This window comes from Phlebotomus papatasi, chromosome 3, assembly GCF_024763615.1.
Source record: "Phlebotomus papatasi isolate M1 chromosome 3, Ppap_2.1, whole genome shotgun sequence".
In the NCBI taxonomy this organism is placed as follows: domain Eukaryota; kingdom Metazoa; phylum Arthropoda; class Insecta; order Diptera; family Psychodidae; genus Phlebotomus; species Phlebotomus papatasi.
In genome coordinates, this window is record NC_077224.1 from 33581469 (window position 1) to 33607689 (window position 26221).

At 33.4% G+C, this 26221-nt stretch overlaps 4 protein-coding genes across 5 annotated transcripts in view; 2 read left to right on the forward strand and 2 right to left on the reverse strand.

The window, feature by feature from the left end:
• Positions 1-1874, forward strand: part of LOC129805346 (rapamycin-insensitive companion of mTOR) — a 33997-nt gene extending 32123 nt beyond the window's left edge. The window contains exon 8 of the mRNA XM_055853209.1: positions 339-1874. Within this exon, the coding sequence (XP_055709184.1) occupies positions 339-1648 (1310 nt within the window). The 3' untranslated portion in view covers positions 1649-1874. The remainder of the gene's footprint in view (positions 1-338) is intronic.
• Positions 1-26221, reverse strand: part of LOC129805353 (uncharacterized) — a 173711-nt gene that overhangs the window by 47238 nt on the left and 100252 nt on the right. The window lies entirely within an intron of this gene.
• The window catches only part of LOC129805362 (stathmin-1-A), a 63087-nt gene continuing 45534 nt past the window's right edge, over positions 8669-26221 (forward strand). Inside the window, exons 1-2 of one of the 2 annotated variants that reach the window (XM_055853240.1) lie at positions 8669-8955; positions 9164-9273. In XM_055853240.1, coding sequence (XP_055709215.1) covers positions 9228-9273 — 46 coding nt within the window. In that variant the 5' untranslated portion in view covers positions 8669-8955; positions 9164-9227. The remainder of the gene's footprint in view (positions 8956-9163; positions 9274-26221) is intronic. The other variant, XM_055853242.1, reaches the window with a different exon arrangement.
• The window catches only part of LOC129805348 (venom dipeptidyl peptidase 4), a 153720-nt gene continuing 142097 nt past the window's right edge, over positions 14599-26221 (reverse strand). Inside the window, exons 2-11 of the mRNA XM_055853212.1 lie at positions 23088-23111; positions 22846-23011; positions 22527-22621; positions 19776-19850; positions 19645-19697; positions 18548-19544; positions 15359-15908; positions 15076-15287; positions 14886-14987; positions 14599-14784 (exon numbers count right to left, since the gene is read on the reverse strand). Of these exons, the coding sequence (XP_055709187.1) occupies positions 14889-14987; positions 15076-15287; positions 15359-15908; positions 18548-19544; positions 19645-19697; positions 19776-19850; positions 22527-22621; positions 22846-23011; positions 23088-23090 (2250 nt within the window). The 5' untranslated portion in view covers positions 23091-23111 and the 3' untranslated portion in view covers positions 14599-14784; positions 14886-14888. The remainder of the gene's footprint in view (positions 14785-14885; positions 14988-15075; positions 15288-15358; positions 15909-18547; positions 19545-19644; positions 19698-19775; positions 19851-22526; positions 22622-22845; positions 23012-23087; positions 23112-26221) is intronic.

Sequence of the window (26221 nt, forward strand, 5' to 3'; positions counted from 1 at the left end):
TCTGATAAATTTTTGTTAATTAAGGGCACTTACGATAATTTTTGTTTAAAATAATTTTTATTGGGCTTATAAAAGTTTCTTTTTCACAATTGCGTTTAATAGACAAAATTACGCTGATTCCAAATATGTATATATCTCAAAATCGCAAAAATGAAGTTACGATAAATGCTGATTTAGCTGACGATCTGTAAAAAAAAAACTTTAATCTATAAATTCTCCCATTTAGAAATATTAGCAACTCTGATACTCCTTCACTTACCTAAATGGCCTAAATGTAATGCACGTTATTAATTGAAAATCCCAATTCTCCCTGCCACATGGTTTTTTTTTTGTTCCAGGCATCTGTCTTCCGCGAAATATTCTGGATCTATTTCCCAAACGCAATATAAACACAACATATGTATCCCGGTGCATGCAGGACGTTGAGGTGGGTGATATAAATAATTTGTTGGTGTTGAAGCAGCAATTCCTGGTGGATGGCATTGGGGAGGGTGGTGATGAGAGCTCGGTGAGCAGTCTGTCGGACATCTCGACAAATAGCAAGAGGTCCAAGTGGGCGGGTAAGCATAACCGAAGCAATTGTCTCCATTGCTGCCGGTCCAAGATAAATCGCCTGCATCCGCGCACTGACAGCGACATCAATATCCATCGGCGGAAGAGTCAGCAGAATTCGTTGTTGCAGCTGTCCGACATCAGTTTTCACTCGCCTGAGAGTGTATTGAGTGAGGAGAGTATGCCGGATAGGATTACGGCCAATATCCTGCGATATGTGCAGAGAATGGCAAATCCGGTTTGGAGTAAGCAGAGTAAGATGTCATTGCTTGAGCTGAAGCAGAAGCATCCGTATTCCTTTCAGGATATTTGTCTGTATTCGGAAATTTGTAAAGCAATGGGAAGGAATACGTATCGGCAGAATGCTAGGAGATTTCTGCAGGAGTTATTTCTGGATTTGGACTATGATAGTTTTTATAGTGAAGCCGGGGAGATTATTCAGAGGCGTGAGAGGGAGATGACTGATGCTGAAAGCTCAAAGGGAGGAATTCGTTTGGAGTTGGAAATTGTTGAGCCGGATCGTCCGGTGGGAGTTGATGAAGTGGAAGGAGTTGAACCGGTGGCGGCTGCTGTGGTGAATCAGCTAGTTCAGAATTTTACGTCTGGCTTTCAGAAAGCCAATAAATTGGGCCTTAAATCACCTCCACTGGCCAGTGTCTATGAGACAAGTGTGGAGAATCTCGTGGATTCGTTGTCCAGTAGTAAATCTACCAAAGTTGTCCAGGTGGATTGTCATGAGCCGCCAGATCGTGGAGGTGGCAGTGGTGATGGAGGAGGAGGAGGAGGAGGAGATACCACAGATGACGATTCTCAGAGATCCGACAGCAACAATCAGAAGAAATGGGCTATGAGACCGAGATTTAATACCCTAGAACTCGATTTGACATGCACACAGAATAAATTTCCCATCACAGACAGGAGCAGAAAGAAGGATTATTCGCCCACGTGGTATGTGGGTATTTTTGAGGATGGCATCAAAGATTTGGCCAGCAGACCCTTTCCCACGGGCAGTTTGTACTGCGAAAAACGCTTACAGTCATACAAATCAGAGGCTTCGCTGTCCAGGACGCGCCGAGAGGACAACAAAAAGAAGTAGGACGGACGGGGAGGGACAAGAAAAAGAAGGAGATGAAAACAAAAACAAAAAATAAAAAAAACAGGTGTGTCGTGTGCTGCAAAATATCTTTGAATTTCTCTTGAATATTTCAATGTAAATTTTTTTCTTTGATAATTATTCGAATTTATTTCACATAAATTGTTAATTTGTATGAATTTCATTTTTTTTTTTAAATATGAATTAATATAAAATATTTAAGCGCCAAGTTGCTCGCAACTTTTATGTTTCTATATTGATTGACCGCATTGGAATCATGCCCTGATGCATTTTTTTACTGCTGAGTGCTAAGGCGCCAAGGATTCTCAACTTTTGGTGTTTTTTCTCAGTGTTTGATCTCTTGGCGTCCCAAATTGTTTACATTTTAACGGTCACAGGAAATTGACACGCAACATTGAGGTCATCATGCCCAAAAATGGAAAGACTGGATCTTGAGTTCTTTCTCTAACTGAAACGAATCGGTTCTTTTCCGTGTGATCTGTCGTCTACATGAGATCGCTGAACTACAGACGAGATTGTAATAAAAATTGCGGAAGAGGTCTGATACATCTGTGCCACTTGTGATTCTTTTGTAAACCATGCAATCATTGTAATGAAATTGACAGAAATTCCATATTGACAGCTCAGAATATAAAACGAATAGGGGGAGGTGGGGCTACTTTGAACTGTGGGGCCATATTGTTATACGATTTTTTCGCATCTTTCTAATGGAAACTGGGTTTTAACATGATGCAAATTGGATAGACAAAATTGTTGATCTAAATTAACCCTCTATCAGTTAAGACCGCCTCAAAGCGGTCATTCTATAAAACGCATTTACTGCGATAATATTACTTATTTGAAGTTAAAATATCTAGCAGGCCTGAGCTAAAATAAAAGCTGAAGTGAATTTGGTGGTGCCTAGTAGGGATTCTTCGAAATGCCGCGAAAATTCACGTAGAGAAAATGAGAGGTTTTTTAATGTGAAAATTTGCTTAATTCCTTAAAGTTAAGTCATTTTCACAAAAAATCCTTTTTATAATTTATTTGAATACAGTTATTTGGGTTAATTGTGAATAATTGTCGATATTACAACAAAAACATTGGGATGAAATTTTGAGCTGGAAGACTCATATTCTTTTGAGCTGTTTAAAATTCAGGATAAATTTGAGAAAAATCCTTTGGTACAACATTATTTTGCTTAATAAGGAATGCAAAAGTACATATTGCAAGAAGGGACACGACCTGCTTATATAAGGATGAAATAGAGAAGAAAATATTTTGCCGCATTTCAGAGATTTTTTGCAATCGCAGCGCCGCCATACGTTTGTCAAAGTGAGTTATTATTTGTGTGTCTCTCTCTCTCACACATTTGAATTGCGCGCGATTTAGGAAGCTTGTCATTTGAAATGATATTTTCTTTAAATTTCTTCATTTCCGCAAGATTCAAATACAGTGCCCGCTTTGTAATCCGGATGATTGGGAGACAAAATAACAGATGTCCGCTTCGTAATCCGGATGGATTTTTTGAATTTGGTCAACGTCTCGAAAATATAATACAAGATTTTTTTGTAGAATTAGAATAAAACTTTCAAAGAAGATTAAAAAGACAATTGGAAAAGTCTATTCTATTATACTTCATTTATTAAACAAAAACATCACAGGATAGTTTATTTTCATTGCTGAACACGCATGCATACATAACCTCAAAAGTATTTTAAATGTAACCGTCGTGAACTTGTCCGGATTAAGGAGATCCGGATTAGAAAGCGGGCACTGTAAAAGGGTGTTTAGTGAACAGTTATCCGTCTTCCGACAAAGATATCAAGAAGACAAATAATTTTTATGAGAGTTTTTCTTTCTATTATTTTGGCGCAAAAATATTCATCATGGCATCGTGAATAAGTGGGATTAGTGTTACCAGTATGGCTATCTGTCTGTAATTTCCATTAAAATTATCAACACAAAATTTCCGTTACTACACGACTATTAACGAGCACAGGTCTGATCTACAGTGTCCTCAGTTATAGTCTTACTAACATAATTTTCTGAAACTGAACTCATTTTGACTTTTCGTTTGCTCATCTTCAGTCTCTTCACTTTTGTGTGATAGGTCAGAGAAAAAACAACAAAATGTCGTTCGCGACATTTTTCGTTTTCAAGTGCAAAAAAAGATTGTTTTAAAGTAATCTAACTGTAGTAAGAATCTTATTTCCTGAAAGATATGTTCTTCTAGTTTGTATATTTCAATTGATAAATGTGAAAAAACTAAAAGTATGAGTTTTAGAAGAAAAAAAAGGAAGACCGCCTGTAGGTAGTCTTATCCGTTTAAGGATAAAATTTAAAAAAAAATACCGATTTTTTTTATTTAATTGTTTTGGTTGTTCTAATAAAATATATTATTATTTTTCAATATATTAAACATGGAAAACAATTGAGATTACACAAAGACTGTCTATGAGTAAAATAGTCGATTTCTGCGAATTAAGCGAAATTAATAAAGAAGGAGACTTCGACAGTGATGATGAATTCCCTAATTCGTCCTTTAATGCCCCAGATCGTGAAATAAAACCAGAAGATGAGCAATGTATTTCAAAGGACCTTCAAATTATACAAGAAGGTGACGTTTTCATACCTAGCCTACTATTAGTTTAAAATCAGTCTCATTGAAACATTTTGAGCTTCATTAACGTTTAATTATAAAAATTATAAACGTTTTTTTTCCTAAAAATTATCATGTTTTTTAGATAATCATAGAACATTCCTTAAACCGATTACAATAATTATACAATAATTATTAATACTACAGAAAAAGGTCTTTTTATATTTACCAAACCTTAAAACAATTATTCACGGTTGAATTGAAAAAAGAATAATTTATATTTACACTATTTTAGTTCAAAAACTCCAGTAGTGTAAAAATAGCTTTTAAGCCTTTTAATACTTCTAGTTATTGAAGCATTTACACTATATTGCGCAATTACAATAAAACTGTTTGATTTTTTTAAAAATATTTTTGAGCACCATTAACAAATCAAATTGATTAATTTATAATAGCACAAAACAACTAGAATCATGGGATCAACACTTAATCAGCAGTTGACCCAATTATAGTGTTTGTCTACACAACTATCCATACGCGTAAATTTTGCTTTCAATAAAACATGTTCAAAGAAGTTACCGTACAACTACAACAGAGTAGGGATATTTTTTTTTATGTTTCTGCAGTTTTTTCTGAGTTGATATTTATTGTAGTTATTAATTCACTCGTTAAAACTTGTCTCAGGTTTTTAGTTCACAAAAGCTGTTTAAAAGTTTTTCATTTACTGGAATTTTACATATTTTTCCAAATATACTAAAACGTGACAGTCACAATCAGTCGAGGTGACCTCCTATAAGTTCGAATAAGTGATACTTCCCCCTTCAAATTAATTTTAATTTCAGCTTTTATTAAATGGAATATAAATACACATTCAAAGAAGACTCAACCATAAACGCAATAACAAAGAACTGAAAGCAATCACAAAATAATTTAAATATCTTCATTATTTTTAACACAAAGTATAACCTTTCAGCGAATAAATGAATCAAACAACATTATATCAAATATATAAAAGTCTATTAATTTATCTGTAGATTAATTCACAAACTTTTTATTGTTCCAGGTCTCATTTACTTTCTTACAATAATTTTTAAAATCAGAAAACAATAATTTAAAAATGTTTAAATTGATTAGAAAATTGCTTAAACAAGCATTGAGTCAACCACAAGCAACATAGTTGAGTTAATATTTTGTATTATGATATATTTCAATAGAAGTATTGGGCAATAAGTAACATCATATACTTTTGTCCTATCTTTTATCATTCACAGATAAGATAGATCACATATCTAGATAGATAAATTTATTCATCACAATGGTTTAAATTTAATTGTACAAATTAATTTAGGTGCAATGGTGCTTAGTGTTTTCTGCGGCCACCGCCATCTTAGCGTTGATAACTACTCTAATCGATGGAAAACTCCTTTACCGGTTGTATATGCCTGTGTCATATATTAAACATGAATAAATAAATAAATGATGTGTACAAACTCTAATATACATTTTACTCATTTTAATGAGCAGAAAGAAAAGGCAAACAGAAGATGCTACTCTATATACTACTTGTACTCCATAGGGGAAAGCGCGCTACCTTCGGACGATTTATGCTTCGCACAAATCATTTTTTTTAAATTTGTTATGGATTTGGTCCATTATAATATTATATTTTAATAGCAAGTCCAATGCTTCAAATTTTCAGAGAAGAGCTATGGGTGAAATCCATAAGGAACATAGAGAAAAAATGAATTATCCGAAGGATGAGTCGTTCGAAGGTAGTGCGCTTTCCCTTATAGACAATGTGAGAAGTTTGAAAAATGGCTAGCACTGACTGTGCTGTAAGTCATTCGGACTCATTGTAAATTTGTTCATCGCTATGTAACATTTGCAACGAATGCAATTCAATTTACACTCAGTTCTTCGTTATCTGGCACTTCGATATATCCGGATGACAGCTGTCAAACAGGGATGGTTGATATATTTAAAACGATTTTTTACGAAACATGCAATTACAGTGTGAATTAAAGTGTCACATTCATTTTATCAATCTTTTTTATGCATAATTGTGATAAAAAATGCGAAGCATAAACACATCACGAAGAAAATTGTTTTTATTTTCAACTGGAAACAAATTCACACAGCACAAAATATAGAAACTGTTGACCAGATTCAAAAAACCTAGATGTCATTTTGTCCCTATGTCAGCCTGATAACGAAGAGCCGAGTGGAATTTATTAATAACCAAAAAAAATGCAGACAGAAAATGAACGCACTTAGCACAGTTGATGATCTATCCGATGATTATAATTCCTCCTTCCAATCCCCGGCGAGCACTTTTCTCAACATATCGTCAGTTAAATCAGCATTTGTCGTAACTTACTTTTGACAACTTTTCGGCAGACGATATTTTCAGTTCAGCTTAATTTTTCTTAAAAATGAGCCCCGAATGCGATACTTTTGAGTAAAAATAATAAAAGTGGCTCTAATAAACTGTAAGTTAACTCGAAAAAATCTTTATAAAATTATTTTAAAGCTGAGATATTTAGATACAGTAGACTCTCGCAAATTCGGCTCTTTTAAGATCGGGCTACTTTTTAATTCCGGCAGCGGTTAAATTTGAAAAAAGTTTGTTGACATTTTTCAGGTTTGATTATGATTATCAAATGATGCAAATATGCTCAAATTTCGCATGGTTTGTCTTAGTTTTGATGTGATTTTGCATTATTGAGGGATTTTCATGCAATTTACGTTATATATGAGTGTGTAAACTCAATATCTATATGCACATGAATAAAAAATCGTTGCATTTCAAAAACTTTGTCGCCCGAATTTCTGTCTAATTCGGTTGACATTTCGGTCCCATATGCCCGAATTTGAGAGAGTCTACTGTATATGTTAGAAGAAACACAATAAGATTTTATCGTAACTTCCATCGTTTATAAAGCCGTAGCTTCCTATGTATGGAGATCTTGAAAGTTACGACAATTTTCAAAAATGTATTATATTCATTTCAATTACTCTAGTGATAATAAGCGCCTTTATTTGACTAATTTAATTTATTCAATTAAACTCTTATCCCTCTGTTCCTAAAAGCTTTCATTTCATAAATTTTATTGAATAAATTTTATGCGCCGCGTCGCTTATTTTTGAATTAATGACAGATGGACAGAGATTTTTTCTTACTCTTTTTCTCACAAATATTGAATTAAAATGATGTAATGTTGCATTATTCGCACTGTCATTGGATATTTGGAAGAGTCTGTGAACGTTTTAATGAGAAATATTACATTTTTGCTGCAAATTATAAGCTACGCAAACGAGCAAAAGAAGTTACGGAAAATGCTGATTAGAGAAAATTTTGTATGAAAATTTGTCGTAACTTCCCCAAAAATGAAAGTTACGACAAATTCTGATAAATTTTTATTGATTACGGGCAGTTACGATAATTTTTATTTCAAATAATTTTTATTAGGCTTATAAAAGTTTCTTTTTCTCAAGTGCGTTTAATAAACAAAATTACGCCGATTCCAAATACGTATATATCTGAAAATCGCAAAAATTATGTTACTACAAACGCTGATTTAACTGACGATATGTTAGCGTTTCAGGCGATTTCTGAAAAATGAGTTCGCGATGTTCTTCCGTCTGTCAGTCGTTACCGCGCCTAGAGACCAAACGGTTAGAGATAAAGACTTGGGACCTTCAAGGGCTCTCCATATGTCGGATTTCACACTATTAACATGCCCCTAATTTTTCCCACCTTTCTTTTTTTCGTCCACAACCATGTATTTGGGATTGATCGAAAACACGTCGCACGATTTTTTCATTTTCGGATATGTTTAAGAACTTACCAAGGTGGACTTTTCATCCCTATACCAAAATACCGTTGAGTCCTTCCTAATAACTGTTTTTTAAGGTTAAAATGGTTAAAATATGATTCTAAGGGAGCTTATTTCTCAACTGAATGGGGTCATGTTTTGGCTTGTTGAAAAGATCTCAAAATTTCTGACAATTAAAATTCTGATATTCTGAGACAAAATTTAAGAATAATGTGTCTATCATATTTTTTTTACCTTATAAATATAGGTTATTTTATTAGAAATATTTCAATTATGAAATTTTTTAAAATAATTAAAAAATAATTTTATCTCCAAATATTGAGTTTCCGATCAATGTCAATAGCTGTGACTTTTATTAAATCAATGATTCCACCCACACATTCATACAGAATCCCCACAGATCTGCACAACAGGTTTCTTTTTGCTCCATTTCCCCAAAAACACCGTGCAAAATTAACAAAATTTGCATTTTTCTCAAGAGCTGGGAAAAAAATTCGGGATTTCCAAGTAGTCGTTGGCGTTTAAATTTGAATTGAGCTGAACATGCTGCGCTGAGTTTGTTGCGCAATGGCGAAGTGCGGCGAAGTGACTCGCGCATATAAAGCGACCAAGAAGGCGTTTGCAGTGTAGTTTTGCCAAGAAGCTTGAAATTGTAGATCGATTTTCAGCACAATATCCAGTGTAATTTGCAATAAAACTGTTTGTAATTGTTCTATAGAGTGCTACCTTTAAGATTTCGGTGTTTGTTCTGTGAAAAGCATTCTCTTTGTGCCTAAAATTCAACTGAGAAATTTGTGTACAATTGACACGGAAGGTGTGTTGGAATTTGAATTTTTCCATTGATTGTAAACATTATTTTCGCTTGTTTTAAGGTAAGATTTGTGATTAATCTTGAATAATTCGTTAGTTTGTGATTCTAAGAAGTAGATTTGATAGAAAATTTAGCAGCTGTTTGTGTAAAACTTGCAAAAATATAACCCTTACTTTTTTGTTTCCTATGAACCCTTTGTTCTTCATGGAAGGAGTCGCTTTCTGTTAACCCATTTTTGCAGATGTCCTAACAGTTATTTGGTTTTGCAGCAATTTTTTTATTTTCATCACTAACTTCTTGTCTGTGTGATCCTCCGGAGAAATCCCTGATACCATGGAGAAGGAAAGTCAAATGAAGATCCAGTTGACCGAAGCCGAAGGTAAGTGCAAGCCTTACCCTGAAATTTCCCATCGATGCACAACAAGAAAGAGGCCACAAAGAAGTGGCATATAAAAAGTTCCAGACAAGGGCCGGGAAAGCAATGCTCATAAATATCAGTACTTCATCCTCCGCAATGCAAAATTAGTGTACTGTGGAGAGTTGGTAATGTTTCGTGTCACTGGCATTTGTGGGATGTTCATGATTTGTGTGCTCTCCCCCGGACTCCCTTCCTCCTCCACGGGCCAGTGCCGATGAGATAGAGAGAAAGAGAGTATGGATTTTGAGAAGCTTACAAATGGCACGGGACAATTCCGTGAGGCATTAGCATATTAACGGTTCGTTGGAGACATCCCCAATTGAATTTTTGAATTTCGTGCGATCTCTGGGAAAGTTGCACTGGAAGCGTCTTGTATAGGTATCTATCTCACTGTCAATAAATCCAGTTTTGTCCCTCCTACCCATTCGCAATTTATTCGCGGTAATTAGACAACGATCGCACTTGATCTTGATCTTCTGGCTGTCACACACAAAAGGAAATAGATGACTTTCTCCGTGGCCCCATTTGTACGGTGGCTTCTGCCTTTTATGGTCACCACACCACTCTCAGTGCACTTATGACGATCTCTATGCAAATCTCTCCAAGAGTTGCTTCTTTACCACTGACATATTTTTCCCAGCACGTGAAAGTAAAAGCGCATTGCTGATAATGAGTTTCAATCACAAAGATTTAGGAGACAAAGACTCTATACGAATGTGATAAGTTAATTAAAGAATTTGATCCATTGAGGGCAAAATTTATTCCGTCTGGCTTTGGTAACGACAAATAAAAGAAGCGTCTCACAATAAATTGTAGTTTTGAAGTCAGTCGGAGATCAGGTTGAAGAGTCTCAGAGATAATTTGCATAATGCAAGAAGTGATGTATTATAGCGAATATAAAAGTTTAATCGAGAGTGATATTGATATTGATATCAAACGGGTTCAAAATTGTAGGTTTAGCTCGTTTATCTTCTGTATTATTGAAATTGAATGGCAATTAATGACTAGTTTCATTGCAATTGATCGAATTGCTCTTAAAGTTGCTGCAACTGAAATGTTTCTTTATTTTCTAAAAGAAAGTAATAGTTTTTTTAAATTTAGTGTTTTACTTTTTTTAAATTAGTTTTTTACTTTTTTTAAATTTATTTTAATAATGAATCTAGCTACGGCTAGATGACGCGACGTAGTGCTCCAAAATCGATACACTAATGCTAAAGGTTCCGGCACACCTTTTAGATCGGTCAAATTTCATGAAATGAAAATTCACTTCTCTTTCTTTCTCAAAAGACTTGCATAAGTCTATCCAACTCTTTCGGTCTCAAAATTGGACTGAACCAGATTTAGCCCATTCAGTCAATGTACCAGAAATACTTGAGATAGAATGTTCATATTTTGGGATTAGTTTCCTACAGATTAGTAGATGAATTTTTTGAAAAGAAAATTTTTTTTATCTAATATGGGGGCGCGGGGAGCCTCTGTCAAACACACGTCTTAACGGTCATTGAATCTAAATTCTGTGCATTAATTCATTACAAACTCTATTGTTTTAGATAGAGTAACTATCCAAGAACACCAATTGGGAACTAGAATTCAAATCAGGAAAGAGGAAAGAGACCAATTTTAACAAATTCGACGGGATGTCGTATTTTCCGTCCGCCATTTTGAGCAAAAGTTTTGCATGACCTTCCGCGAAGCAAGAAAATAATAACAAAATGTATTTTCATCTCTGTCGGATTATTTTTGTCGAGTAACTGAATAACTAACGTTACTAAAAATCCATTCCCGACAGCAATTCAGATAAAAATTGCCCAGACATAAATCATCAAAAATCACTCAATTTGCGTATGATGTATAATACAATGGTAAGGAATGGGTTAATTTGGTGTGATGTTTAAAGGAAGAAGAAGAGTGCGAAAGAGTAGAATACACATATGCTAAACTTTTAAGAAAGAAAGGGATGTGAATTTTGATTTTATGAAATTTGACCGATCTAAAAGGTGTGCCAGAGTCATGAATACAATTTTAATATGGATCGGTTGGTTAGTTTTATGAGTTTTACACAACTAAAAATTTTGGAATGACCTTTTCATAGCAATAAGAAGTGTGTCGTTCCAGTTTGATACCTTCTCCCTTCTGTTCGCTTTAGTTGCTTCAAGGTTTTCTATTCAATTTTTAAATTATTCCCTAAATTCTAAGATAAATCTTTGAAAACTAATTCGTATTCTCTGTTTAAAATCTTTAAATTTAAAGTATCAAATTTCTTTAAACCCTTTAAAATATTACAAACTGCACAACAATGAAACTGAAATGGGAATGTTAATTTTTTTAGTTTTCTTTAATTTGAAAGCCGGTCGTTTAACCTTTAAATCCAGATTTTTTTTTGGCCAAGTTCGATATGGAATTTCCGAAGGTCAAATTTTAACCACGTTGGAGGGCTAATTTTTCAACTGATTTGCTTATAAATTTAGATTTTTTTTAAAGATCTTGAAATTTCCAACCTTTTCAACTCGCGTGCATCAAACTTAATCGGCAATTCATTGATATGGTACTCGTAATTGATGTATCTTTTTGAATATTTTTTTAAAAATCTTTTTAGGTCGAAAGCTAGTTACACGGTTAGAGAGCAAAGGATTACAGATATAGATTTCTGGTCTTTGATGACCCCCCTATAAGTCAGTATCTAGAACAGTTTTTTCTACCCTCACGCCTCCTCTTTCTCCTCCAAAAACCATGTTTTTTTTATTTATTTAAAAAAAGGCTCCTAGATTTTATTTTCATTTCCAAATATATTTTAGAGGTAGGCGAGGTGAATATTTCGTCCATATAGATGCCTATGACCGAAATTATTTCGATATCGCATTTTCGAAGGTCACAGTTAAATCACTTTGGAGGGCTTAATTCTTAACTGAATTTACCTTTATTTAAAGTTTTGAAAGCTCTTGAAATTTATCTGGAAAGCCAGGAAGCATTAGTTTCAATTGGCAATGAATCAGTATAGTACCTGTAAATTATTTTTTTTATTTTAATTAAAATTTACCTTTCTCGAATTAACGTTTTTATTTATCTGTAAACTTGTTGCTCATGCCAAAATATTCTAAATACGGTCTTTTTAAGCAATTTTCTATTTTTGAATGGCTTTCTTGTGTATGAAAAAAATTAATCGAAAGTAAACTGGTATACACCCAAACACTATGCGAATACATAATTCACGGAGAGTCCTTTTTCGTGAATTCAAGTTCAAGCTGAGACGCTTTGCCATCATCTCTTTTTTTATTTGTAAAATTTATTCATTTGTAACGTACAAGTAGAAAATCTTTTATCTCAACGAGAGAAGTGCTTTTAAAGCCATTCTTAAAAAGTGGATTTTATGCAAGAAAAATTTTCACTGGTTTGGAAAGGGCAGAAAAGGCGAACTGGAGAAAAGTGATCTTGTAATAACATTCCGTGTAATATTTTTGTCCTCTAGTTTCAGCCATTATTTACCCCAGCTGATCATTTTTGATAAATGAATTTTTGAACTAAAAGGTCAGATAATCTTAAAATGAACAATAGATTCATATTCAGTAGATCCAAATTAATATAAAGAAAACACCCACAAATGCATAAATTTTATTCAATAATTTGGCTAAATTGATATTTCAAATTTAAAAAGTTTTTATTATTTTTATGTTTCTGGCTCCAGTACTTTAAAACCGTGTAAGGACATTCATGTATGATATTTTAAATTCTTGTTTTTTTAATCTAATTCTGAAATATTATTTTACCTTATGGCTTTTACACATTGAAAGCAATTTTCGTCAAAAATTGCCTTTTAAAAAAACTAACTTTTTTGCCTATATTGATAAGGGACATTTTCTTTACAAAAGCATTTTTTACAAAAACTACTCATCAAAAAATATATCAAAAAACGTAATTTTTAAAATTTGTTTTTTGAAGTTTTCTTAACAAATATTTTTTGTCTAGATTGACAATTGGCCTGGAGGGGAATTCTGTAACGCTCTGGCAATGCCATGTGACAAATTACAGAATTACCCTACTGGAATACGGTTTAATTACGGTCGCCTGTTAAACAGCTCTAGTTAACGAAGTTGTTAGTCGGTTAATTGATTAGAATAAGTTCGAATTTTGTAAAAAGATCTTTGAATCCCTGATAAATCTGATCAATTTTAAGTGATGCGATGAAGCGGCAAAGGACCACATTATTATCATGAAAAAAAAAGCTGAGATTGTAAAGAATCTTATATGGGGCTTCAGACCTAAGGCTTAGCCATATGGCTTAACTGCTCTAATTTCTTATCAGTCAAGAATTTTTGGAAAAATTTAACTTAGGATTCGACTATTAAAGACAAATGATCTCGATTCTAAAAAATCAATAAAAATGGTTGCTCTTTGGGTTTTTGAGACTTTGGAAACTGGGCTAAACCTCTAGTCTGAAGACTGCTTTAGCTAACAAGCTATGTATATACTTATCCTTCTCCATATTGTAATATACATCCAAATTGGAAGTAATTGCTTGAAGATTGCATAAACCTGTAGTGATGATTCAGTTACGAAAAATTGAATTTTTAAAAATCAATTTATTGTTCCAATAAGAAATCCTATTTTTTTTTCTAATTTTATTAGTAAAATTCATCAGTTAGATCAGCAATTGTCGTAACTTCCACTTCCCCTAAGTCAGTAATTCTTGTATAGTCTAAGCATTTCCGTATTGTTACAAGAATTGCTTATACTTGGTGATGAGAAAGTTACGGCAATTGCTGATCTAATCTACAATGTCTATTTGAAACCAAAAGATTTACTAGTTTTCAAGAGACATGCCAAAAAGTATATTATCCTTATATTAGCGAAACGTATAGGAATTTCTTCAATAAGTTAATTTGAGGAAAAAAATATAACTTTACTTAAAACCTACGTCTCTTTCTATATTATTAATGTCCCCTAATTTAATAAAAGCAATCACAAATCACAATTTCGTGTAACAGTTTGCCGGTTATAATCGTACGGCATTGAGACTTTCTTTGCGAATGAATAATGGATCCACACAAAGGAAGAATATTTTATTATTGATTTATAAGAGAAGGGGAAAGCTCTTTTGAATATAAATAAGTCAAAAGCCATCACTCAAGTATAAAATGTGTGGGTAGAACCATTGCTCCAATTTTTTTACTTGCAAAAATTCTATAGAGAGACTTTTAAGTGTTTTTCAATTAATCGTGCATTTTTTTTCTCTCGTAACATTGAAACTGTTCCTCCTTTATGATGATTAAAAGAAAATATAATTGAAAATATTTAGCAAAATTATTTATTTGCTAGTGACAAAGTGTTACATCGATGGAGGAAGATGATGATGATCTTCCCAAGTTCACGAACTCACGGATGAATCATAATTTCCAATTAGAAGATTTATATAGCATTAGCGTGTTCTCGGTGATTTAGAGCTGTCTTCATGGAAAGATTTACAGTTGTTGTTGACTATTTTTGGATGGTGCAGATTTTGAAATGCAAAAGAAAGATTTGGGTTGGATGTGAGGAGGTCTATTAAATTGTGCCATTGTTTTTTTTTTTTGGTTTACCTATTACTCCTCAATACTGAGACATTGCATCCAAAATGACTCCATCAAGTGGTACAAATGCCTCGAAACACCGTTCAATCCGTGCGCCTCGTCCGGATAACTCTGTGTGGGAAGAAGATTTATTTTTTTTTGCAAATTATCAGAAAAATTAATGGAGTGGGATTAAAAATTTCTCTTTGATCATTAATACCATCTGTTCGAAGTAAATGTTGGCCCTCTGCAGTGCTCGACTGAGCATCATGGAATTCTGAAAGTGTACATTATCATCGGCATTGCCGTGAATTAGGAGGAAATCGTGATGTTTGAATTCTTCGATATTTCGTGTAATATCACTAGCATTGTATCCTGCATCATTGTAAGTGACATTAGGGAGACCCATATATCTCTCTGTGTAGATAGAATCTATATAGATGGGATAATATTTGTTAAAATAAAATTAATAAAAAAAATAGATTGTTATTGAGATAACAAACCGTAGTAAATCCAAGAAATAACCGGTGCTACAGAAATTCCACATTGGAAAACCCTTTGAGTATCTTTGGCCAATGCCATAGCTGTTGCATAGCCTCCATAGCTCCATCCCCAGATTCCTGTTCGATCGGCATCAATAAAGTTGAAATTGTCTTGAAGATATTTGGTCACGGCTATCTGATCGATAATCTCAACTGTGCCCAAATGATTGTTAAGGGTGAATAGCATGTCGGTGCCTTGATTGGCCGTTCCGCGTCCATCAATTTGTGCCTCAATCACATGGTGTCCACTAACCAGGAAATCACCAAAGCCAACACCAAAAGAATCTGTAACACGTGCTGAATTTGGTCCACCATAGACATAGACTATCATAGGGTATTTTTGGCCATTTCCAGAAGGAAAGTTCAATTCGGCCGGAAGTCGAAGACGCACAGATGCTTCATAACCATCAGCAACGGGAACTTTGAGATATCGGATTTGGGGCAGAGCTATAGCTGTTAAACTTTGACGTGTCGACAGATTCTCTTCCCATGCGATTATTTTGCTGTTATCCTGAAATGGAAAACATAAGAGAGAAATTTTACAGTTCACAGATTTGTCACACTCAATTATGGGATTAGTTAAAAGTTAATTAATAAATGAAAAGTTTGCCGTCATACCAATTTCATCAATGCTTTTATCCTGTTTTCGTTTTACGAATTTTACGTATTAATAACTGTTTTAAATAGGTAATGAATTATTATAAAACTTTCTATAAGGTTAATAAAATATAATGATTATTACAATATTCTTAATAATCATTTCCTTTCTTGAATTCAAATCTTTAGGTTAATTAAAATTTTTCAAAATAAATTATGAAAAACTATTTATATGAACGGTATAACCCAAGTAACAAAAACAAGTCATCACAACATAAATTTTAATAAACCTGTCGTATTAAATCTGAGGTCCTTAAAAGTCATATGATAAAAATGTTGGGAATTCTCAAGATGAAGTACACTCTGTTAAGTCGGCAATTCATGTATAATATAATGGAATAAACGAGAATTACAGTAGACTCTCTCAAATTCGGGCATTTGGGACCGAAATGTCAACTGAATTAAAGAGAAATTCGGGCAGCAAATTGTTTTAAATGCAACGATTTTTTGTTTATCTGCATACTAAAACCTCTTAATAATGCAAAATCACATCAAAACTAAGACAAACCATGCCAAATTTGAGCATATTTGATTCATTTGATAATCATAATCAAACTTGAAAAATGTCAACAAACTTTTTTCGAATGTAACTGCCGCGCGAATTATAAAGTAGCCCGATCTTAAAAGAGCCGAATTAGCGAGAGTCTACTGTATTGGTGATTTATGTGACAACGCGACGTCAGTCTGCAATCATAGACCCATAGTATAACCACCAATCTTAAATCAATATAATGTTGGCAATAGTGACGATGTTTTGGCTATGTTTTGATCTTTGCACTCCAAACACGTTTGTAAATCTTGTTAAAAGATTATGTCATGTAGAATTTGTTAGAACACTGGTGTTAACATCTGAATTTTTTGCATGTGAGTATTATGTTTATAACTATTTGGAAAATGCCAATGAGTTTAGATGAAATTTTGCGGTATTATGTAAAAAAAAATAGAATTTTTTATTCGTTAATTTTTTAAAATAAAAAAAAATAGAATTTTTTATTGTAAATTCCTCTCCAAATTAATTTTGAGTTATAAATTGAGTTAAAAATTCATTTTTGCCATTAAACTAGTAAAATTTTAGTCATTGCGCTGACATATAACATTTATGACGTTAAGACGACGTACTCATGACGTAATTTCGTAGTATCTCTAGTCATGCGGTACTACTTGAGAAATAATTAGATATATTGGTAACTCTAAATCCACCCCTTTAGTACCGATTCTGCAATATTTTCAGTAATACAATTTGGTTCTACCAAATAGGATCATGAATGGTTTTTAAACGATATGATAAATAAACATACGCACAGTAGAGTTTATGGATTAAATGACAAAAGGGGTGGCAAAGCGTCTCAGGCTTTGCGAAATGCTCGAACTCGTGATTTAGATGCTATATACCTCAGGAGTACTTTCGCATCATTTACCATTTACCGGTTCTCAACCGAATTGAACGGATTCATATATCATTCAAAAGATCCTCCAAAATTGTTTTTATAGTATCGATTTTCAGTTAAAAAATAGTTATCGGCTATGAACCGGTTAATTACCGGTTCAGAACCGATTGGAACCGGTTCAGTTTTATAGGAAATTCCAAGACCTTTCCAACGAACCCAAACATGACCCTATTCGCTTGATAAATGCGCTCTCTAGTGTCTTTCTAATCTTTGACCTTGGAAAACCGTTATTAGGAATGATTCAACGGTATTTTCGTCTAAGGACGAAATGTCCGCCTGGGTGATCTCTAAAACGTATCCAAAAATGAAAAAAATCGCACGACGCGTTTTCGAGCAATCCTAAAAAAACATGGTTTTGGAGGGGAAGGGGAGGAGTGGGGGGAAATGAGGGGCATGTTAACAATTCTTGGGCCGACTTATATAGGAGGTTCCCCTTAGGCTCCAAGTTGCTATCTCTTACCGTTTGGCCTCTAGAGCTGGCGACAGCCGGACGGACAGACGGACAAACAGCGTGACGACATTTCTCAGAAATTGTCTGAAACGTGAAGATTGTTGACAAAAGTGGTCTTCGGGGGGTGGAAGGTGAAAATTTTGGAGGGGGTGAAAAAATCGAGGGATTATATATACTGCTCTCTCCGTGGAGTTCGAGCAGTAAAAACTTGCTCTATAATGCGAATATACCAGACGCGAGTTTCCGTTGAACTAAAATGCTTTGACGAAGATGTTAAAATAAAAAGCAAGAACTTGTGTCGTGATTTTGATTTTAGATAGGTAGATTATTACCCTTATAGATCCTTATAAAAGGGCATTTCGTAATAGGTGTACTGGGTATTTGAAAATATTTAGCAAAATTCCTTTTAATTGATTATAAAATAAACTATTTTTTTTAATCGTGACTGAGTGAGTGAATCTGTCTCATAAAGGCGTACCTTGAATATAATTTCAATATTTTTTTAAATCGTGTAATAAATATTACCGTTTAGGAGAGCGGGTTTAGAACGTAAAGTATTTAATCGGAAATTATAAGATTAATCACTTGGCTTACCGATGTTTTGGTCAAATGCGTGTATGATGGGGTTGGACCGGAGCATGTTAGAGCGTAATGGGAGAAGTCCCGACTGAAGCTACCACTGGCATAGGAGCAGTCAACACCTTCGGGGCTTTTTGATGAACACGTGAGACAAGTATTGTCACGGAAGACATGTCTCTGCTGAGGATTGCTTCCGGGAACAGCAGTGTAGTAGAGATTGTTATTGACCTCGTCGTATCCATAGATACTGGACACAGTAAATTGACTAGGAGTAATAGTTGAGGTTTGTTGTAGAACAAAATCATATTTCAATACTTTATACCATCCATCAGCATTGGCAATCATGAGACAAATATTTGCATTGGTGTAACATCTGGGTGCATTGATGCTCACCCAACCATTTGGTTCGGAAAAATGTATAATTTCTGTGCAGACGATATCAGAGCCAATTGTGCATGACTGAAGTGTGGCAATATTCTGACGACGATTTAGCCACAGTGCCAAAATGCGATTGTCATCGAACCACGACACAGTGCCCAGAATGTGATCAGTTGTTACGATGTTCTCGGGTGTGGGTACATCTCTCCAAACCCCACCAGCTACACTCACATCAAGTACCCTCAGCACAACATGTGGGTTTGTAGCACCGGCCTTTGGGTAGCGCAATTTAATCTCGTCAAAGTACTGATTTGCGAGATTTCCCGGTTGTCTGTACATGAAATACATGAATTCATTGACTTCAGTATCATTGAAACTGGCAATGGCAATTTTTCCGCCATTCGATGAGAACCACAAAGCAGCTCCACTGCCCAATACTTCCTCCTCATATACCCAATCCGGTACACCATTGTAAATGACCCCAGGAATTCCATCGTTTGTCAATCGAGTTTCTTCTCCGTCCAATTTCTTCAAGTACACATCGTTGTCCTTGACAAAGGCCAGGGTATTTGAATCCACAGGAGACCAAACGCAAACATTCAACTCATCTGCATTCGACACATTGGTTGATGTGCTGTAAAAAAAAAGATGAAATTGAATGAGAAAATGATCCTTAAGCTTTTGAAAACATCAAAGTGGCAGAGAAGATTGTAAATATTTTTGCAAAGACTTACCTTGTGGCAATATCGTATACAGCATATTTGGCCACAATTGAATGTCTGAAAATCTATTACGATGATAAGACAATGTAAGATGGAAAGTTATCTTATCGCTTTGGGGGTTGAAAAACAATTTATCGACTTACCGATCTTACGCTGTAGCGTACAAGAATTTTTGTGTAGTCACGGGAAAATGTAAAACTTGAACCTCTCCAATCTGACTAAAGAAAAAAATATGAATCTTATATTTTGTTTATGAACATATTTATTTATTGAGTATTTTATTAAGTAATTGAACATCTTTAGCAAGAACTTTGTCAACAACAAAACATTTTTTTTAAGTGTAAATCATTTATAGTTAGATGGAGGGAGAATGTCGTGTTATGGCATGAAAAGTAAGAGTTTTTTACAAAACCCATATTATTGCTTCATTTAACTCTTAGTTCAACAAGACTGAATTATCAAGTGTAAATATTTTTTCTTCGTACAAGAATTTAACAATAACCACAATAACTTATTCACTAACTTTAGGTTAGTTTTGGAAAATATTATCTAAGTATTTATAAAAACCATGTAAGTTCTTAAGCTGAACCAATTCTAGCAATTGAGAAGAGGCTTTGCATAAAAGTAGGGGAGACTGGGGCAAAAAGTCACAAATCGATAAATTCAATATCTTCCAAGGTAAAAAAGATAGCGGCTCAAATTTTTTTCTATAGATAGCCTCCATAGACCTTCTTCAATGTTGTAAGTGTTTTAGAATTCGAACAAGGAATTTAGAAAATTAAAAATATCGAAATTTTTAGCCCTATTTTTGAAATATTTTCCTTGCAAAAGATAACAATTATTATCTACTTATTTTCCAAAATTGATGCACTGTTGAATATTTTCTAAACAATTTGGATTTTTTGAATACGAATCCGCTATCTATTTTAGAATTTCACAAAAGTTCTTTTCTCCAGAAATCCTTTTATTAAAAATGGCCACTTGGGGTAAAATGTAACAAAAGGTATAGAGGAAAAAGTAACAAAAAGCGAAGCAATTTCTGATGTCTCACGGTGAAAAGAAACGTCATTATCATGTCTCGCCGCTTGTTGTTTGCATTAGTCAAACGATTTACAGTCTTTTGTGTGTGTTTTTTTTTTAAATAGTTTGAAAAGCGCTTTTCTCGTTTTCTCACTTTTCTCGCAGAGAAAACGGTGTTTTACAAAGGTGTAGATGAATAAATTTTCTATGACAATATGTCCTCTAGGTATTTTTTTCAAATTTACGTAAACCTGTAATGAAGCGGATCAAATTATGATAATACCCAATGTCTGGTACTATTTGCCCCAGTATTTTTGAGAATAGTCACAAAATTACCTTTTAGAAATCGGCTCGATATACGTATTTCTTTACAAAATAGAGGAATATTACTTTCACAAAGTTGTAGAGCGGTAAATTTCCTATAAAACTGCGCTTAGAAATTTTTTAAGCGATCTAGTAGCTTGTAAAAAAATAAAATATCCGTTTTGTGACTTTTTGCCCCAGTCTCCCCTACATTATTTATTTTTCATTTTAATATTTTAATTTTCAAGAATAATTTCCTTAAAATGACATGCCTAATGACCAGGGCACAATAACTTTTGTTTGTAAACATGTTTTCAAAATTTGCCATGAGAATGAGCGAGATGACTAGATCTAGATCTCACTCATCCTCATTAAAATATCAATAACATGTTTACTAAATAAAAGTTATTGTGTGTTGGGCATAATGTAGGGCAAAATCTTGCATAATTAAAATTTCAAAATACGATATTTTCTAGATATCATTTAGAAATCATTCTAGATATTTTATAGATTTTGTACATATTTGAACTTCTTGCACCCAGGCCTATAATATTTTCTGTAAAATGTCCTAATCAAAAAAAATCCAAAGTTTTAGCAAATTTCATTTTAAAAACAAATTTCTTTTCGATAAGTCGTCTCCTTTATCCGATAAGTTTCTGATAAGCATGGTTAGAAGTCACTTTTACTAAATTTCAGATTCCTTAATGTTCGCGAAAAGACATATTGGTTTTTAATAAAATTCACTAAAAAATTATTATTTATAATAAACTTTCAAATAATTTTATGTCAAGTGATAATGAGAGATATATTTTTAAGCATTCGCTTAGTCTATTATTACTCTTTTCGGATTTACGAAATTAAAGAGTTAAGAGAAAATTATTTTTAAGATTTGTTTTTTTCCTAATTCAATTCAATTCAATTCAATATTTTTCCTAATTGTATGTATGGTCCTAACAACTTCAATTCATTAACCCTTTAAGGATGAGTGGGACACCGGTCGGTGTTCCAAAAGCAAAAAGCCGTTTTTTTCTGGATGTTTAGTGGACATAATAATCTTATATAGTCGAAAAAATGTTTTTGTTTTAGGGACACCGGTCCTAAAAAATGTGTTTCATTCGTCTTTAAATGGTTAACACGAAAAATATCTGCACAAATTTTTGTTTTTTTTTGTTATACAAATAAAAAATGTTTGCATAAAAATTTTAATTACCAAACAATAAAAAAAAGATTTAACTCATTTAGGACATCTAATTTCTTTCATAGTTTTTATAAAAAGAATAAAATAACGATTAAAGTATCTAATCGATCTACCCAGCATATAATATTAAGCTAATTTACGTAGATTTATATAATTAAAATTGTTCAATTTTTTCTTCAAGTGTGATAGAAGAATTTATTGCTAATAATGTTGTAGTATATGACGCTGTCCCTTAACTAAATAGATTAATCAGTAAATATGTAATTGTACTCAATATAACCCGATTATGGACCATACAATAAGGAACAATTAATTTTTGTTTATGCACGATGTTTAATTACAAACAGTCTGTTTCAATATCTATATAACTTACCAGGGCATCTTGTGAGAGGAACAAGCGATGACTATCTTCTTCCACATTGTAAATATTATAATCACCTTGGCTATTTCGATAGAGAAATTCAGAGCCTGGAAGAGAGATACAGAGAGGCATATATAAAGTTTAATCACTTGAAGTATCTTATAAGAGATATGACAGTGAAATAATCGACATTCAATAGCTTAGCACGAGATAATGACATAATCCTCTAATAAATCACGTATTGATTCCTTATCGAAGAGAAAATGTATATATATATGTGTGGATTTTGGGTGCAAATTCTCGTCATATTAAGACAATTTTCCCATATTACCTGTCATCCATGTTCCATTGAATCCCCTCTGTGGAAATCTTGATCCAGGAATCACATCTGCAAATGTTAACGGTCTCTGTTCTGTCTGTCGGGGATTTTTTACGGGAATTGCAGCACATAAATTTAGAAATATTGCCACAAGAATAAAATAGAATAAATCTAATTTCTGAAATAGAAAATGAAAATTGAGAATGACAATTTAAGTTGAATTTTAATTTGAAGCAATAGGTAAATTTACTAACCATTTTTAAAACGATTAACACTGAACTGAACGACTAGCAGATGAACACTGACTCTATTGGGAATTATTTCAAAATTGATAAAGAGTGTAGCTTTACTATGATTAGACAAAGAATATTGAAGTGTGATTGTCAATTCAAGTGGATTTTCGAATACATTCTTATCCAAACACAATATGATATATACCTCTTCGATAGAATACAAAAACAGAGAAAAGTGTTACAAAAATTGTCAATTGTTGCTAGTGAATTACTGATTTTAATGTATGATTGTAGAATAAGATTCTTTTAAAAATCAATATTCACTACACGTTCTTTCACTTTCTGTGGGAAAAGATAACGCAAATGTTTAATGACCCACAAGAGTGTGTAAATTATTTCAACTAAAGCATATAAAGCACTTATTCGGTGTTCTATTTGAAAATTTAATTTTAGCATATATAAAATGTTATAAAATTCATAAAGAAAAAAATCTTAGAAATGTCAATTGAGTAATATAATCTCAGAACTATTGACAATGGCTATGTTACATATTGGAGTAATGGGGGAAGCATACTTTTCCATGTTGTACTTTGCTGTTACGAAACCATATGCAAAACTTAATAGGATTTTGTCTCTATTGTTTGTCTAGACGAAAATCATCCCCAATATTCTACTTTTTGGGGGAGTAATTGGGGTATTTTGGTTTAGGGAAGGGGAACGAGCAAAGTCGAAATTTGATATCAATATAAGCTTCTTGATTTCAATATGACCACAAAATTTTATCTCAATGTGAATTGATATGTTCTGTCTGCATTATATCCTATTCCCTATTGACTATATATTTGGGTTTGAGGAGTGGAGGTCTGCTTCCGTCTCCATAGTACGATAGTATATTATACTTAAACCGTTAATATGTCTAATAAAAGCCGCTTTCGTATCCTTTTTTCATGATACATAAGACGAAGTATCATATGTATATATAGAATTGAAAGACAGAGAGAAACATGAGTTGTAAACTTGCCGTTTTATTTACAAATTTTATGATACTTATGTTTTATGTATGTATATGCATATAAATTTGCATCGTATCTTGGAAAATACTAGCGCATGGAAAAAGGTGAATTCTTCCATATTCTCTTTTGCGAATTAAATTCGTATGAGAATTAAAAAGAAAAAGAAACACAGAAGAAAAGGTGGGTAGATATATGGAGGAAGAAATGCAAAAAGACAATTTAATTATTAATATCAATTTCTTGACATGTTCGTGAGCCAAGGTACTTTGGAGTGGTTCATTAACTTGTTTTGCTTTTAGTACTAAAACAGAATAATGTCATAAGCACAATTGCATTTGTTTTTCGTACTTTGTTTTTGAAACTGCGTATAAACCGAATGAAAATACCGCGTTTACGTTTCCATTCACTCCTTCTGTGAAATGTCATAAATCGGTGGCAGCTAAAATCCTAATAAGGTTGAAATCACACGGAGGATATTGAGTTTAAAAATAATAATTATAATGCTGGCACAACATTCCATGAAGGAACAAGGCCTTCCCGCAAGGGGATTTCTAGACATGCATTATTATTTTTTTCTCGTACGGGATGAGGTTGTCAGTCCCATGCCCCGTGGAATCAAATGCAGTGAAGCTCACTGGTTGCAATCCGAACACCTTTAATGCCAGAAAAATTCCTGGTGACCTAAAGGGGATTCGAACCCGGGTCACTTGCATCGTAGAGCGAGTGCTCTACCTATTGACCTATTGAGTGCCCGACCGAAAAAGTCGCCATTTTGAATGAGTTTAAGCAAAGATTAATTTCCAAAATACTAAAAATTTCCATTTTCCTTCAGCAAGGGCAGGCACAATCGTGGGGGTAGCTGTGACGCTTTTACCAATCAGGGATGTTGACCGGGACCAACTCGTTTTCGAAACTGACTATGAGATTTACTCATGTGGCTAAATCTAGATTTCATTCACATTCACTGAAATGTAAACATGTTTTTGACATCTCAATGAGAGTGAGTGAGATCTAAGTCTAGTCATCTCTCTCACTCTCATAGCCAATTTCGAAAACATATTTAGAAACAGAAGTTATTGTGCGTTGCGCATAATCGGCATAATGCTCACTCAGCGCAAAATATTTAACTTTCATTTTGTAAACATATTTTTGATATTTCATTTACTCTCATAGGCATTTTTGAAAAATGCTTATACAAAGTAAAAGGTTAATGTGTTTTGGACATGATGCGTTAAGTGGTCTTCAGTCAGACTAGAGGTTTAGCCCAGTTCCTCAAAGCTTCACAATCTTAAATAGCAACCAATTTTTTTTAAGAAACTAATAGATCATTTACCCTTAATAATTCAATCCTAAGTTAAATTTTCCCAAAAAATCTTGACTAATCATAAATTATACAACTTAAGCCATGTGGCTAAGCTTTAGATATAATAACACAATCACTTTTGAGAATAAGCGAAGTTTAGTTGTAGTCGTCTTGTTCACTATCATATATGCATTTTCGCAAAATTTTCGCAAAGTTATTGTGGCTGCGCTATAATAGAATAACTTTTATCATGTTAAACATATTTTTCATATTGCAACTAGAATGTGTGAAATATTATAGAAATCTGAAGTTAAGCACTAAATTTAATCTGAAGTTAGGCACTAATTCGATATACCACTCTAATGTACTAAACGCATTATAATTTTCGTGAATTATCTACTCATTATTTTATATTGTGCGGCGGATAATAATTGAAGAGTTAATTTATGTAGTAAATTGTGCGCTATTTTTCGCCAATGATCAGGAAGGGGTTTCGGATTTGGGGTAAATGGTGTTGATGATACGATATACAATCAGCGCATAACATATGAATTTGAAATGTGATTGCAATTTGGCAAAAGTTAGTGTGAGAAGAGGGTGGAAATTCCAAATAATATATGCCTCAAGCACACATCAGTACAATTCAGATTGGTGAGCGTGTAATTACAACAATGCTCCAATGATTTGGCAATTAATCAAACCTATGTATGTGTATTTTCGGAAATCCAATGGAAAATCTTGTCAGCTCTGCTAGAGTACGACAATAAGACCTTCAATCTGCAAAATATCAGGAGAGAGTACCACCTAATATCATTGGAATAAAATGAAATAGCCACTTA